At 36.7% G+C, this 17,699-nt stretch overlaps 1 protein-coding gene across 7 annotated transcripts in view; it reads left to right on the top strand.

Moving 5' to 3' along the window:
* Positions 1–17,699, top strand: part of WWOX (WW domain containing oxidoreductase) — a 535,055-nt gene that overhangs the window by 166,815 nt on the left and 350,541 nt on the right. Inside the window, exon 9 of one of the 7 annotated variants that reach the window (XM_075039977.1) lies at positions 11,165–11,224. The exons of the other annotated variants lie outside the window; for them this stretch is intronic. Within the exon in view, the coding sequence (XP_074896078.1) occupies positions 11,165–11,215 (51 nt within the window). The 3' untranslated portion in view covers positions 11,216–11,224. Of the gene's footprint in view, positions 1–11,164; positions 11,225–17,699 lie in introns of those variants that run through there. 7 annotated transcript variants of the gene reach the window in all.

Here is a 17,699-nt window from a genome sequence, read left to right as displayed (position 1 = left end):
CTGGGCTTGCTCAAAACTAACTGGAAAAATTAAAGTGTTCATGCTGCAATGCACTTATTGCTTGTGTGATAGGATTATGGAAAAAAAGAATAACATTAATTTCCAAGAGAGAATTTATAATGCAAGATTTTATTTTTTTTCAGTTTGATAATTAATAGCAAAATCATATCCTAAATATAAATTGTATTTCAGTCTGCAAACTGCAGTAGTAATTAGGAAAGATAATATATACCTGATATAAACCCATGATGTTTTATATGGACACTCCTTTGGTATATTAATTTTTTTAAGTGTTCAAAACGATTATGGATTCAGCCCAACAGCTTAAATAGAGATTTGAGAAAAAAAATAAAATCTGGAACCTATGCAGTACCTTATATTAATAGCTGCTTCCATTTTATTTCTTGAGTTTAAAATGTGAAAAACGATAGCCTGCAAATATTCATGCTAGCAATTTTTATATTAGAATTATCATGAGAAAGAAAAGTATATAAGTTGCAATACTATTTTCTATTTTTTTAAAATACCTAACATTTTTTATTTGAAAAGCAATAAAATCTCCTGAAGAAATATTCATAATCAATAAGAATACAAAGTATGGAATACATTAACAGAGTTATAAAAATGTTTGCAGTATGACTCAAAATGAAAAACACAGCAAGTTATGTATGGTTTAAAATGTAATCAATTTTGAGGTTGTGTATGAGGATATAAATGATAAACACAAGTAGTAGCATTTTTAGTAAAGGCTGTTGCAAAAAAATACTGTATTTACGGTCTATTCCATTCTTTTTATAGATCATTAATGTAGAAAACAAATACAGTGTATCCATTTTCTTAGACAGTTTAAAATTCCATTAAATGATATTTTTAAATGGAAATTTTGAGCTCATTTTATATGCTGCTTTCTACAAACACATGCTGTACTGAAAGTGAGCGTAAACTGGGTTTCCAGCAGAAGCCGATACCTTAGAAGTTATATTCAGGAGTGTTCCAGATTTGGAGGGGAAGCTAGGGGGTTTTTCCACTTTCAGCAAAGCGAACTGCTAAATCTGTTATGTTTAAGAAAGTGGTGAATTGCATGTTGTATTGCCTGTGATATATTATGTACAACTAGGTTGGAATTGTCAATTGCATCACAACCTCATTCCACAATGAAAGTATTTGTTTCAGAACATCTCATCTACAGAGTAATTAGTGCAACTTGATTTTTGCACTTTGCTTAGTTAATACAGAACCAGTTTAAATACTACTTTCTCACTGATCTGAACCTAACCAAATTGTGTTTAACTGTATTGGCTGCTTAAATGTATTATGTATTTGCTTTAAAGCTCCTTTATTGCTTTTACGTAAGCACTAATTGTTTCAGAATCAGCCTATCAGTTTCGTTTCATATACCCGCTGAGATGGTAACAATAACATGAAATGAGCTGTATTTTACTCTTTTTTCAGTACCTCATTTGTGCGTTTGACAACACTGTCCTTGTTTCCCCTGCTAAGTCAGTTGGTTAAGCCTTGAACTTTTATTGTGCTCCATATAGGGGTTACATTATGGCCACTGGAGCTCTTTGCTACTACTAGGACCAGTCTGGACCCATGGATCATTTTTCTTTCATTCAGGATGTAACATTATACAGTATTCAGCAACGTTTCTTAAAAACAAAACAACAAAAGAAGAAAGTCTAAAACTCTAAAATTCCTGAATCTGTGCAATTTGTGATATTGCGTAAGTTTTTATGATGAAATAAATTATAAAAAATATAAATTATAAGTATAATTCTATGAAATGTATAGAAAAAAACCATAAGCAAGATGTGTTGTTACTTGGGAAATTTTCCTACTAGGTGTCTGAGAAGAAACCCCGTCTATACAAGCATTTTTGTATCAGATGAAGACCTGGATGATTCTCTGGCTATTTTGCAGTACTGTTACCATTCCCATACAAGGGATTTCATCATAGGACAGCAAAGAAAGGAGATGAAGAGCATAGATTGTGGATCAAGGGAACGGATTGTGTTGTTTTGTGCCTTGCGGAGGTAGACTCATGGCTTTGAATCTTTGAGTTTGAATCTGTATAGCACCATGCTTCTCATCTGTGGGACAGCATTCCTGGACTTGCACCAGTGGCTGAAAATGCCCAGGAACATCCTTCTTCACAGAGGCAGCTGAGTGGTTCTTAAAAAAATATCCTAACTGCAGCAATGCCTGCTTAAATGGAAAAACAGACAACAAATGGGCTCCTGTGGCACAAAATTTTCCCAGAAAGACTTCCTGATCTCATTCTTTTTAGAAAACACTTTTTTACTGGCCTTTCTACAACGATATGCAGTATTCCTGAATGAACTTGATTTTCCTAGGAAAAAGAGAAGGTGGACAGAACTACGGGAGGAAGTGAATTGGTCTTCTCGCAGCAATATGGAAGTAGCTCAGAAAAGCTATGCTGCCCTGCAGCCTTTTAATAAATGAGCATGAAGCTAAGTTGATATCCGTTAGTTTACTCATGAGCGAACAGCACTCAGCTGAGTAAGGGTAGCTGGAACGATCCATTCAGCAGCAAGGGAGTGCAATCGCAGCTGCAGCAGACCTGCTTCTTTCTTCTGCAGTGCTGTGAATTTTGCACTAAAAGGTGGTTGCCGTGCATAGTTCTAGACAGCAGTCTGCTTGCTTCTTTGCTAGAGCAATATTGTCTTCAGCTTTGGGAAATGAATGTTTCAGTTCTCTCCATCAACAGGCAAACACGTGGCCAACGCAAAGTATTCGCTCCAAATTTTCACGTTGATTTGTAAGATTAATGTGAATGACTTGTTCATCATTATTTGTGTTCCTCCTCTATGTGGTCCAGCAGTTTTCTTCTGGATTTTTTCTCTGAGCAGTCGTTACAAGTACCGTATTGCTCCTTGAAACTTGTTCCTGTTTTACCTTACGTACATCAGAAGCAGTCTGAAATTATGCTTTAGCAAAAAGGTCTTAAAATTCTTTCCCGGTTGTTTGTCAGTGGGTTTGTTGTAGTTTCCTCATGGTCTTCAGTGGAGGAAGTAAGTGACAGTGATCAGTGAAGGTGGACAGTAAGATTTATAATGTATTTGTGCTAGCTGATTGCCAACAGAACTGGCCTTTCCCAGAGGTGCTGTACGCATACTTGGAAAATCAATAGGGATTAGCCTATGACCCCCTTCACATACTTATACTGTGGTCTGCATTGCTTACCAATATTTCATCTGTTTCACTTAAATGCTGTTACTTACTCAATAATGTGTGGCTGTTCTTGCAAGCTACTAATTAATTTTTAAAATGCAGTATCACTTGAAACGGAGATAAAGCACACCTTTAGCATCAGAGTGAGTGGAGGGCAGTGGCTTACTTAGTGAATTTGCACTTGGTACCTTTAATTAAAAATCCTGCTTTGAAAGATTAAAGTTATACATTCAGATTAAAAAAAGTACTAAATCAAGTACAGAGACCTTTTCATGGTGGTTGCCAACAAGCTAAATTGCAGGGTTTGACTAGGTACCTACAGGACTGTCTGTGCCATTTGCTGGCCCAATTTGACTTTTCAGTGTGGATGTTTATACTTAGAACATGCGCATAAGGAACTTATTTTTGGTGATGTTTAGATAAATGTCTATCTCTTATTATGTATTATACAAATTTCTTTTGCACTAGGATTAACAATTTCTGAAATGTATTATAAGAGAATAAGGTTTTCATTTTGGTTTGCTGTTTGTTTAATTTTTGCCTTGGTTTGCTGGTGTTGTTGTTGTTGTTGTGTTTTGGGTTTTTTTAATTTTGCCTTAAAAATACTTGGTTTAAAGTTCTTTCTTTTTTTTGCCTCTTGTAAATTATAGGGGGAAAATATTTTATGTTTATAAATAAATATATTTCATTGATATTGAGTCTAGGGCATAGTCTTGACAGTGTGTTCACATGGTACATAACCCAGGTTGCATTTTAAATAGTAAGAACTTGAAAAACTAAACAGAAGTATCAGGTATTGTTTTTTCTTTGACTAGTTAAAAAATTAATATATAAAAGTAGTTTATCATACAGTGTAAAATTCTTATTTCAATTTCTAGTTTACCATACAGTTTGCCAATATCCAAAGATAATGGCCTAAAGCAATTATTTTTTATGAGCTTGTTCTACCAATGAAGGGATTTTAAAAATTCACGGTTCCTTATGCAAGTGTACCTATTCCCTGGAGTTACTTATAGTTTCTTATTGATCTAGTAGCTGGTATTTGAATTGGTCGATGTACTCTGTAACTTGTTTAAGATATACCCTACCTGAACTATTAGTTTAAATAATATATTCATAAATTGATTAATCATTACAGTAAGAGTTATTAGCTGCATTTTTATCTGTGCGCTCTCCACAAATGACTCCTGGTATAATAATCATGCATATATAAACATAGATTCAGGTTTAAATTGCAGTACGCCCTCTAATAATTATGCTGCTAGTAATAGTATGTTTCTGCAAGAAGGAATCAACCTTTTTCTGTGTGGGCAGCAAAACTCAGTGTGTTTATTTAATGTGGATAAAGTAATTGTAAATATTGATGTGCTTATAAGCCATGTTATGGGAGAGAGGAAAGGAGGAAGGAAAAGATGCGGCTTTTGTTGGCAGAGGCGTGTAGCTCTTAAGGTTTGATGTGTGTTTGGGTGTGACCAGGTACCGAGCGAGCCGAAGAAAGGGTGCGGGAAGCTTTTGGGCCCACGGGTGCGTGGGTGATGGGTGGGAGCGTACTGTGCAGCCTGTCGGCGACTGCAGGTGGGACTGGGTAGTTGGACAGACCGTGGAAGCTGTGGCGAAAATTATGGTGCAGATCTCATAGCTTGCTTCTCCTTCTTGGAAGAGGACTATGGGAAGGAGCCGGAGGAACTACTTAACCAATAGATATTTGTAAAACATTACACTTAAAGGGATGTAGCTGCCTATTCCTCTTAGACATTGCAGAAGAGTTTGACTTGCATGCCTTCATTTGATAATGTCTTGCTTTGGAAAGCTCTGTGTTGCTTTCAATATACACAGAGTGTATACAATTACTGTAACTGGGGGGTAGTTGTGGTGGTTAAATTTGGAGCTTCAAATTATTATGAGTAAGTAGTAAAGGGTTTGTATGTTATTTTATAATATATATTTTAATGTGTATAATAGGGATGTGCTCCAAAAATTGAAAGAGCAACCGCCGTAATTTTCATAACAAAGAGCCTAGTCTGGCTCACACAGGAGTCGGTATGAATCTTTCTGTCTACCACAGTGCACACAGACCGCGTTCAAAAATTTTTATTAGAAAAAGAAATACTCTCCAAAAAAGGTTTGTGCATGCAGAGGGAACTAGAAAAACCTATTTAATCAAAAGTGTCAGAACTCACTTTCTTAGTGGCTCTCAGGTTTACTTTGCTAAATGATGCAGAGTCCCAACAGCTTTAAACAACTTTCAGTTTCATTTAATCCTAAATTCTATGAACAAATGTGAACACAGAATACATATACATGCAATCTTACCATCACACACATATTATCAAATTAATGGCCTCTTTTAGTTAATAACCTGAGTGTAGCATGGAAAATCACACACCTCACATTTCAGCTTATTTCCTGCATAAACTATTGTCATGAGCCTTGGACTCTTGCATTTTGCAAACGAATAACTAGAGGAGCTTTTTCATATTTTAGTTTGAAAGCCATTTTGTTTCACCACATGCTTTTTCTGCTTCATAAATTCTACTTTAAAACATTCAACAACCTGCTAAATTAATATATACTGTGTTCTTTCTTTAATGGGTAGGGGAACTTGTCTCACAGCAGTGCATTTGTTCAGCTCTGTTTTGAAAAAGTGCTGCCTGCCGTGTGAAGGACATCTGCTCACAAATGAATGATTGTGCTTTTGATTCGGAGCAGCACCTCCACTTTAAATGCTGGCTGCAGATGAAAGGAACAGATTGCTGTGGTACCGCTTTTGTGAGGATTCCTCTACCCAGCATGTGGCTTCATACATTATTGAGAGCAAATCCACTTTATGCTACCACTCCTCACTGCACTTATTTTGCCAACCTTATTCAGAATGTCAGCAAGGATCACTTTTCTACAAAGGAATAAAAGGCCAGTTAGGAAGATTAAGCAGATAAATTATTTACAGTGTTTAATTATCATTGTACAGGTTTATTAAACTTCATGGTTACCTGGAAACCTAAGCAGGTGCTGGAAAAAAGTCTAATAAAGTTAAATAAAAAATGTTTTGTGTAAAATGAAATCCTTTTGTGTGTGCCATGTTAATATAAATGTCCAGGGTTTTTTGGTTGAGTGCCAAGCTTGACTTGCATTTAATGTTGTGATTATTATTTTTTTCATAATCCATTCCTCCTAGCTCAAGGCTTATTATGATAGGAGATCCCACAGAATTCTCTGCTGGGTTGAGCAGCAGCCTGTTATACTACTAAGTGTCCTAGACGATAAACAGATGTACAAGGTATGCTTGGCAAATCTCAAAAGATTCCCTTTTTCTGGGATTAAGGACAGCTGAATTTTGTAGCAAAAAACCCCACTGTAGCACCAAAATATGTTTTAGAATTTTCTTTAATGTTTACACTGAATAAAAAATTTACTATGTTTCTTCTTCACATAAATTGACCTAATTGGTGTTTATTTAATCATAGAAGTGAGGACTTTAATTTTTGTTTATTTTAATTTTTTTTTTATTTAGCAGTAGAAGTGTTGTCCTCTAGGAACAGCTTCCACATCTCTGTACGCTATTCACTAATATAAACTAATGAGCTCCATTAAAGATCTGCCCACATAGTTGCAAAGAACCACCTATTAATCTGTCATCTTTGAATACTCTGAGAAAATTAAGACCACCAAGCAACCATGAATTTGAAAATGAAAAAGGCAGTACCAAACCTATTATATTCTAAGGATGAGTGCCAAATAGGTAGGAAGTGACTGGTGTTACTAAAAAGAAGCAGACAAATACCACTGATTTAGTTCGGTAAAATAACCCAGAAGCATATCAGGGTAAGTATGGGCTGAAATCCTGGCTCTTTTAAGGTCAAGGGAGTTCTATTACTGACATGGGAGGATACCAGATATATATCTTTTTGAAACTGCAGTTCGATTAACATCTCAATTATTGCCAAAATAATTTTGCCAAAAAACTGTGCATTTTGATACAAGGCCCATTTGGTTTCCCATTCTACTGTTTACATTTTGGATTATGATACAAAGAATTCTTAGGCTATTTATGGAGCAGGTCTTTTATCCTCCTGTGTTGTTATAGTTTTCTTGGTACATAGTTACTTGTTTTAACAGGAAACTGGTGACCAACTAAATGTACAGAGTTGCACTCCATAGCAATAGCAACTTGGATTAATTCTAGGTGGGTTACTTTCTGTGCAAACTAGAAAAGACTGTTCAAATTAATCTGGTAGAATAATTCTGGGTTTAACCCACAGTGTGAGAAATTAATTGTAAAAATTAATATCCGTGATTCTTGTTGTTTTGATTAAATCTGATATATGCCAGAATAGTAAATTTCTCATTCCTGAGTTTAACTCTAGGAATCAGGATTTTGTTGAGAATATTCACATCTGCTTGTCCGAAACCTGCTCTAAGGGATATTTTCTATTATTGCTTAACACATGCAAAATATAGCATCGCATTAAAAAAAATCTGAGTTTTAATCCTTTTTTTCTTTTGAGGCTTAATTTTTATAAAATAAATATCTATAGCTATCAGAAGAATATTGATCTTTGACCACTTTTTGTAAATTGTCCTCTTGTTCGGAAGATGAAGGAAGGGAAGAGGCAGACTGGGGGCAGATTTCAGTGTATCTTTTGGGGGTTGTATGAGTTTTTGGTGTGTATGAGACATACACACTTTTCATGTGTATGACTGATTTCACTATGGCCAGCTCGGAAGGGGGAAGCACATCAACTTAACTAGTGGAGTTGAACTAGCTGTTTCTTTACAGCTGCTCGAGATATCTTACACATAATTAGTAAGCTAGCTGCTAACAGGGATGGCATACTGTTGTTGAGAATAAAGAGTTTGTAATACTTGGGGCTATAGTTAGTTGGTACTAATTTTTGTATTCCACTGGGTAAGCTTTGACAAAGACCTGTCGTTTCCCAAATAAGCCATTCTTTCAAGAGAACATCTGTTGAAAGAGGCAATTTAAAATCTCCTTAAAATCCAGGGCATAATTAACACTATAGGGATACAAATATTAGTTTTCTAGAAGCTATTTCTATTTCGCTTTGTCTCAATGTTCAGTAACCTTTTCAAGATTTTTTTTCTTTTTTATCACTATTTTGCAGTTAGTATACAATTCTACAATCAAAATAAGCATCTGAACTAAACCAATAAAAATACTAACTATAGCCCGTTGATGTTAACTGAAAAAGACAGAAAGTCCTGCAGCAGGGTGGCGTGGTTGTCTTCAGCTACAATAGGCTAAAGATGTAGGACAGCTGTCTTTGTGGAAAGCTCTTTGTATCTCAATATTGAACCATTATGCTACACCATTATCTTTTTAAGCATTGTTTTATGTTAAAGTTATTCAAAATTAATTGAAAAAATCAGAAGTTTCTACAAAGCAAATTGGAGTAAACAGAGTGATGTCTGCCATCTAAAAAAATCTGAAGAAAAAACCTGATTATAAGTCTTGGACTTAATCACCTGCTGTAGCAGCTGATAACTCTAAATAGCTTAGTGTAAACACTTTAGCAGTTCTCCTGGTAGCAGGAAAAAACAGTCACCTGCCTATTTATTTGCCTACAAGATGGAAAAAAGTGTGTGAAATTCAGCCCTCACTGAAGTCAATAAAATACTGTATTAGGCTTTGAGCCATTATCCTTAATTTTGGCTTTTAGCTACCTCTATCCCTTCCATGTTTTTATGAAATATGGTAATATCTTTGCAGCAGAAAAAAAGACTTCTTACTAATGCTCTTGCTAAATAAAAATGGCAAAAGTACTGCTGGATTACAACAAGAAAATGTTATATCCACAGTTTGGGTCTGAACATGTTTAAGAACATGGAATATGATTCATGAGTCATTTATGCCTATTTTAACATATTTCTTTGTCAGCCTGTTTTTACTAAGTCTTCTTTTGGGACCTCACTGTCTTTACTGATTATTAAAATTTAACTTTTTCTTACATTATTTGAAAATATCTGACCGCATGGCTCAAGCAAACCAATGCCTCTTAGGATACAGCAATGAAAACAGTGTAGTCTCAAATCTTGTATATTTAATTGAAATGGCTACTGTATAGAGAAGTAGTATTCCCACACTGGAATTCCAGTTATTCATTACCTTATTTCTTTCTGGAAAATTGCAAATTTATTCTTTATAGAGCTCAGGCATAAAAGCTGTCTGTTGCACTAATGTGGAAAATGTTTTCCTATTACACCGTCTCCATGCAAATAACAAATTAATGCAGCTTGTAGAGGAATCTAATCACTGTAATTCAACATTCAGGGGAGCAAAAAATGATCGTGCTTGTCTTCGCTCTTCCAAGAATGACACCAGATTTTAGTTTTTTAATGCATGGCCTATTTAGCTCATTAGTTTTAATATACAGGTTTAAAAGTCTTTCCTTGAGCAATATCTTCAAAACAAGATGTTAAGCTCCCCAAGTCTGTAGTCTCATATCAAGATGTGGTTATGGCCTTGCAGTTTTCCTGCTATTTTATGCCCAGTTTTGTCTTTATGCATCAAACTTCCATTGTATTTCATCTTTAAGAGATTTAATTTATGCAGTGGGTCGTTACAGCTTTCATTTGCCCATACAGAGGGACCCTGGGGATAAGAATGCATTCAAATCAGCTGCCCGCCCCCCCCCCCCCCCCCAACCTTTCTGGTGATTAGAAGTCTTAACTATGCTGCTGAACACCCTAATTTAAAAAAATGTGTTAGTTTACTAAACTTCTCTTTCTTACCAAGGTCAGACAATCAGCTACTTCTCAAGAGGTCTTAAATTACTGTCAAGCTTACATGCATTGAAATTAACTTCTACTCCTTTTACACCTTCAAAATTTTTTTAGAAATGTCTTCAGTTGCTCTCTACAACTGTATTCATTCTTTGGCCTTTCTGTTGCTTTTGAGCCTACTAAAGACTCCTTGCTTGTTTTTTGCAATGTTTTGTGTAACCTGTGTCTTTTTTCACGCTGCTGTCCATTTATGCACTTGTCTTAGATTCCAAAATGATGTAGGGTTAAAAACATTATAGTGATCTGTTAACTCTGAGAGCAGTGCAATTGCCCTCCCATGGTGTTTTTTATTAGTTTTTCCTGTTCTACCTTGGAACCCATTAAAAAATATAAAATATAAAAGCAAAGAAAAAAAAAGGCTTTTTCACTGAAGGACCTAGTGCAACAAGATCCAACAATTTAATTGAATGTTTTTTTGAATGGGTTTTATCAAGAAGGGGAGAATGGTTTGAAATTCAGATTTCTTTTCAAATCTGGATCTTTTTCAAATCCTGCCTTGAATTAAAAAAAAATTAAGTCTCATGCTTCCTCACCTTCTCCCACCCCAAATCCATTCCCATTTCTTGGTCAGAAAGAAATCTTCCTCCACAGGTCAGACTGTTGCCTTCTCCAGCACACTGACGCTTGTTACACCTGACAAAAGAAGTGCACAATTGGACTTAAATGAAAGGTACTTCTGCTGGGTGATTTCTGGAATTTTCTTTATTCCCAATGGCCTGTTTTCCTGCGCCCTTTAGATACTGCCTGTTCAGCAAAGGAGGAGGACGTTCAGTCATTCTTGTCAGTTTGTCTTTTCTGAGATAAGAACCTGGGCTCATCTGACCTACCCTTACTCTGTGGCTATGTGACAAATGGAGTAAAATCAGTCTGTGAGATCAGTGAGATACTTTTCCTTTGCTGATGAGCGGCTTTGTACGTTGTTTGTATGCACACTGGGTGGCATGAGTATTTAGTCATTCATTTTGTCTTTGAAAGTTAGGCTGTTTTTTAATGTTCTTTCTAAGCTATTTCTGTGCTTTCATTTGAAATACGTTGTCTCTTGAGTTTCTGCACTAGTTCAATGGACATCTTGAAGAGACACTTGTGCTGTACATCATTTCTACTTGCTATGCTTTCTACCCCTTGTTTGGTGGGGAGCTGGTAAAAGGATCCTTTACTGTTCTTTCAGATGCCGTGTGTCGCTGGAGGACTAGGAGGGAGGAACTGCCTGTTCCTTTGACTGACTTAAGTAGGTGAAACCAAGAGAGAAATGGTGTTAATGAAGTATTTTCATTGTCCACCCTTTTCTATGCGGCAAACAGTTGTTTTGGCCAGGCTAATTCTGTCCCTCTGTTTTTCTAAAATGCTGTGATCTTTATAGATCCCTCTCATTGGGAGCCCTTTTTCTTCTGCCGCGTTGTTTCAGGGGTGGGGGTTGTGCGCGCACGTGCCTTTGTCAAAACTGCCTCAGATCCAAAAGCCTATGCAGGATCAACACATCTGTACATGATCCAGCTTCGTGGAAACCATGCAAGACGTTGGGACTGATCAGGGAGTAAGTTAACAAGAGGAGTAGTTTAGTAGCAAAGGGGGCGTGATCTTGTTAACAGGACTAACTCTTAGTGGGACTGTGGATGCATGGCTTCTCCTGTGCTGTAGTAATAATTTGAAAAAGCTGACTCCCAAAATCTGGAAAGTAATGGTTCTTTGGAAATGCTAAGTGAAATCATGAAGTACATTTTTTCCTAATATATATCTTCCCCACAGCGTTGTGTTTGCTTCTTTCACTGAAGGAAAAAACAAACGCAAAACCTAAAAGACAAACTCACTTGAAATTCATCAAGTTAAATGTTAAAACTTGATTAGTTGTTGGATTTTTTCCGATCTTGTCTTCTGTATATTTGGTGACAGTTACACTAAGAAATCTATGACAATGAGATGGAATTTGGGCATATATCAAAGCAAACACCAAAAATGCCTCTTTTTTTCTTTTTGTAGAAACTCAGGTTGCACAGTTAACCACATAGTTATAAGATTTTAACTCTGTGTAAGTTTTTAACAGCTCATTGGCTGATAAATGAAAAGGAATTCAGAGCTGAGTGGAATACAGACAAGCAGAAAAACTGCTCACAGTTGCTAGTTTCTTAAGTCGGAGATTATATTGTCAGATTTTATGGAATACTCAAAAATGATGCTATGTTCACATGTAAACCCTCATCTGCTGAGTCTCTCTCCTTTTATATTTGCAACAGACAGTGCAGGCTTGGCAAGGATTTGTCCAAAACAAAATGCTAATTAAGATTTTTAGTCTGCTAACGAGATGAAGTTTAATAGGTTCTTCGGGCAAAAAGGATAGGTTCTGTCCTAATGCATTATATTTCTGAACTTGCAATTTATTCAGTAATTAACTTTTCTTGATGACAATGAAAATGCATAGCCTTGCATGCAAAATTCATTTTAGTCTTTACTGAATGTACAAAATATGTGCAAGTACATTGTACAAGATACTGGATGAGTAAAATTCTCAGAAACTTGAGGGAACATAGTATTTGAAGCTGTTCCATTATCAGCTCTATCAAGTTATGTAGCTGATGTGCTTTATGACAGAGCAGTTTATTAACCTGAATATTTTGTGAAAGGAAAGCCAGAAAGAGCAGAAGTGTTGTCAGTAAGTTTCTCGTTGGTGTTCCCTAAGTTTTTTTCACAGACACATATACCCAGCATTTTTTCCTTCTTACAATATTTCATAGAATTTGCAATGCTTCTGCAATTTCTCTTCTTTATCCGGAGGAGCTATTTATCCCAGCTCTGTTGCATTTAGTTTCTTTTGGGCCTAAGCCGCTGAAGTTTCTACTGGGTTACTCAGCAGGGGAAGCTGACCCGCGCTAGGAAATGGCGTTCCTTGAGTCGCCAGATTTTCCCAGTACAGAAGACTATGTATTAGCAATGCACTCTGTATTCAATGTAATACATGTACGTATATTCTCATTATATGTCAGCTTAATGTATGCCTGAAGTACCTGAAATAAACTGTCTCAAACAAGACAGTTTTTTCAACATGGCACCCTAAAATGAGCGTAAACTTAAATCCTTCTTCCCTCATGTAGGAGTGTGAAGTTAAAACCAGAATCACTAAATGATTTGTAACATGTATTTCAATACCAGAGGTTCATTAAAGTTTCAGTGCTGATCTATGAAAAATACAGTTTATTAGTAATAAAAGCATTCACACCTTACATCTTCAAAGCACAGCACAAATATTAACTTGGTTTCGTTATGTAATATGTATGGGTGTGTAAAATGATGTATGGGTGAATTATCTATCACACACCAATTTTTAAAGGTGTTTTAGCTTTTTATGCTTCAGGGAGTGGCTTAAACAACATATTGTTCTTGGCTACTGATAACTGCAGTCACTTCCAAATGGGAATACATCGCTCTGTGTGGGGAACTCTGTCTAAAAGCTTGACTCAGATAACTTTAATAGCAGTAGTGCCCCATTTCAGGAAATTCCTGATGTGACATTAGATTCCATATTGCTGGCATATTTTTGCTAAAATAAAACTAATTGAAAGAATATGTTATCCAAACCATGTTCACATTTGAAATCTATTAGTTCAGTTATTGAAGGGGTGTATATCCCAAGGGCGTTAAAAATCATCCCGAGAATCTTTGTTTATTCTTTGTGGGTCAAGCTAATGCTTCATTTAAGAAACTGCGGGATACCCACAACAAGGATCTGATGGATAGTCAGATTCACAGTCTGGTTTTAAGCCATTAGGCCAGTTTATGCCGGTATGTTATTGGCAGAAAAATACTTAATAAAAGTTAACTTCGTACAGCTTTTCTTGCACGTATCTGATTTTCAGAATTCACCTAAAACCCCCTGGATTCAGGATGGGCACCGTGTATTTAAAATAAAGCAATTCACATATTGATTATTTTTCTGTATATAACTTCTCTGCAGGGAGTTGGCAGCCAACTTTGGCTGTAGTTCGTATGTTTATTATCAGGTTATATGAATGAAGTAAATATTTCAGTCTTTATATCAACTGCCAGGAGCGGAATAAAACCTGACCTCCACATGACATGCTTTCCTATGTTCAGTAATAAAAACTAAATTGGTTTTGTGAGAATGCATCTAGAAGTAGGCAGCTCCCCCCCTCCCCATTACACGCGTGCACGCATCCTATGGATAACATGCCCTAATGCGGCTCTGCGCGTGGATATTATTTGGTGTCCACTGGGTGTTCGTGACCAGAGTGGACGTGTTTAAGGCCAGCGGGAATTCTGCTGCGAGTGGGGCGGCACTTTGGGGCTGCTCGTCCCACCGGGGCCATGAGGGGGTGGCTTGGCCCAGGTCGGTTCAGTTCGGCTCGGTTCGGCTCAGCTCGGCGGCCGCTGCCAGCCCACAGGGCCGGGACAGGCTGGGGACCCCAGCGGGACGCCCCAGGCAAAGCATGGAAGGGGTCCTTTGCTTTGTTTTTTTTTTTACTTACAAAGCAAGCAACCAAGCCACCCTGCTCGGTAGATATAGCTGAAAGCAGTAAGCAGCATCTTTAACTGGAATGTTTTGCTTAATGGATATCACACGTGGATAATAACGGAGGCCGCCCATGAGGTGGTAGATGGAATTATGCATAGGTAGTGCTTTGCTGAAAATACTTTAAGATTTGAGGCAATTGCATTCTCTCAGGTTTTTAAGGAAAACCTGGCGTTGACTTCAATACCTACAGCAATGTAACAGACTAGATCTTTCACAGTAAAAACCGAACCCAAACAAATCTGGTTTGCGGGGGAAAAAAAAAAAGAAAAGAAGTGCTTCATGTGGCACCTTTAAAATGAGATTCTCAAAAGATCTCTATTTAGAATTGTCAAACTACTCGTTGATGCAGGCAGTGGTACTGTGCCAAGGTACAGGAATACGCATACTGTGCGTGGGATGTACCCAGATTTCTGACTGCTGCCTTTGCTGCTCTCACTGCAAACTTCTCCCTCTCTCGCGCTGGAGATTGTACTAGAGTTAAGAAGAGTGATACATGCTTAGCTTTGATAGCCGTACTTGTCTCGTTAGGCAGAATGTTTTAAAACCATTTGAGAACTCTGGAAAATTACTAATATTGTGAGAGACTGCCTTTCTCACTACCGTTTGTAAAAGTAAATGTTTTGATCAATACTTATGTAGAATTTAATTTTTGTTTATTTTTCAATATTTTGTTTTATACTCAACAGCAAAGAACATAACTGAGTTTTAATGTTGCAAGAAACATCTGCGGTGAAACCTAATTCTTGTGTTTTTATTGTCTGTTGGAACACCACCAGCTTTTATGCAGTGATATAGGTGTCACTCTGCTTTTCAAGTTAATCGATTTCAGTTAGAGCCTGAATTTCATATATGAACAATGGACACAAATAGAGAGTACTACTTTGGTTGAATAAATGGTGTCTGGGAGACTAACGTGTCCTGCGGTCCTGTTCTTTAATTTGTAAAATTTCCTCATATTACAAGCCTTCATTTTTCAGCTTTGTGCATTTTGTGTTGGGGTTCCAGCATAACCAATAATCCAGACCCCTTGATATCCCCTATAAATCAGCTTGTTTGCTGCTGACATCTTCTACCTGACAGCTTTGGAAATAGCGAACCACACCGGAATAAAGCATCCTACTGTTTTTAATTACTGAATCTTTTTCAGCTGTTACAGTCTTCTACATTTGCTACACACTTCCTCTCATCTTGTATTAGGGTGTAACATTGTGGGATAATGTTTTATTTTCTTTCTTCTTCCATGTATTTTTAGTATTTACCCTCTTGTTGCAACTTCAGGCTACTTTTATAAGTTACAAATTTGTAATCAGTCTGGAGTGACCTTGTCTTCTTTTCCTTCTCTCTCATCTCCCCTAACCATGTATAGGAAACCACCCTCGTATTGGCATGGTAACCTCTCTAAATGTCCCTTTTATAAATCTTTCATTCACCTAAACGCTTCATAGTGAGGAAAATTGGCTTGCAAGCAACCTTGCTCTCACTGTGCTCAATAAGACACTGCATGTATGCAGATTGCTTGTGAATATCTTTACTAAAAAAGCCCCAAATCGTATATTGCAGAACTTGCAAATCACTGGTTAATCTCCAGTTTAGATCCTTAATTGCTAAGATATGTAGCCCTTATAAATTGTGCAGAGAAATCTTGAGGAGTAGAAATTGAAACAGATGTAAAGACATTCCCTGATTCTGTAGCCTGTCACTGATCTAATTTGAACCCAATTGCTAACAGGGACTCCTTCAGAAATTTATAAATGTTAGATAAGAACACCAGCAAATTAAATCAGAAAGGGAAGAAACTATATGTTGCTTATCTTCTTGAAGGATATGGGATCTTGTACAAGTTCATTACAAAAGTGAATTTTCTGTCAAAGAGATGTTTATTTTAATCCAGAAAAGTTTCTTCAGTACAGGTGTCCACTATTTGGAGCAAAACCACTCCAAAGTGATTATGCCACCTTATTGCTTAGATATCCTCATATATTTCTTGTTATTCTAGTTGAGTACTACATTCAGACAGAGGTTGCCAATAAAGTTTATTGTAGGAGCTAAGTGTCAATATCTGTAGTACCCCCCGCCTAGGGTGCTTGTAATTAAAATGCCACAGATAGTCTGGGAGAAGCATGAAAATTTGATGGCAAATTGATTTCAGGTTCATCTTGAAATTTGTCCTCAGCTGGACTCAATACTGCTGGCAGACATTGGATGGCTTTTGTCAAAAGGGTTTGCTGGGATGAGACAGAGATGCCTTGATCTGAATATTAAATACAGTGCACTGCTTATGACAGTTTGCTTACTGCTAGCATGTTCCTTTTTTATGTACATTTTATTATGTGGGGAATGTTTAGGCTGGCATCACTCTATTTTACTTAAGGAAATGTGTTGCTTACAAATATTTTGGCACACTGAAGAGCAGACTTACAATATTAGCTTCAAACCTAAACACACAGCTTCAAAACATTTGAATTCTATAGATATTCCCAAGATTAAGCTGAGCTGCACAAAGAAAAGGAGTTTGATAAGGTAATAGGTAAAATTTGTGTCAGTGATGGTGTTGGAGGAGGGAAATCCCATGTAAAGTAATCTTTATTTAAAAGAACTTTTTTTTTTTTTCCTCAAATAGTTTCGTTTATAGAGAAAGTACTTGGAGCAAATATAAAACACCTTTTCTGCTGTCAAGTTAGAATCTTACATTAAGTCCAGTATAGACCTTTATTTTCACAGATGTTTTCTTAGCAGTAATCTTCTGCTCTAGTAGGTATTTGAAACAATCTCATGATGAGAACTGGCTATTTTAAAGTATTTTACAAAATCTGAATGCTGGTCCAAGTCCACAAAATAAAGAAAAAAGTTATTTATTTGAAATGTGTTCTGTGTGTCAGGAACACAACTTTGTTTTGTTAACATGATTCCAAAAGTAATTCCAATCTTTTAAAAAAAACAATTTTGCATGTTTTTCAGACCCCAATATTAACTTAAAGTCTTTGCTTGTATTTTCATTCTTCAAAAACAGACCAGCCGACACTTAAGGATGCATTGAAGTTCAGGTACTGCCCACAGTGCAGCCAGAAAAGCAGGGTGCTTAGAGAACCTTGTCCTCCAGAACGATTGGGGTAAGCCAGTTGGGTGGGTACGGCAGGCTGTGTGGAGCTCCGTGGTGCTGAACTGCCTAAGCTACTTT

This window comes from Buteo buteo, chromosome 11 (assembly GCF_964188355.1).
Source record: "Buteo buteo chromosome 11, bButBut1.hap1.1, whole genome shotgun sequence".
Classification (NCBI taxonomy): domain Eukaryota; kingdom Metazoa; phylum Chordata; class Aves; order Accipitriformes; family Accipitridae; genus Buteo; species Buteo buteo.
The sequence above is the reverse complement of the archived record's forward strand: the minus strand, read 5'-3'. Positions and strand labels throughout refer to the sequence as shown.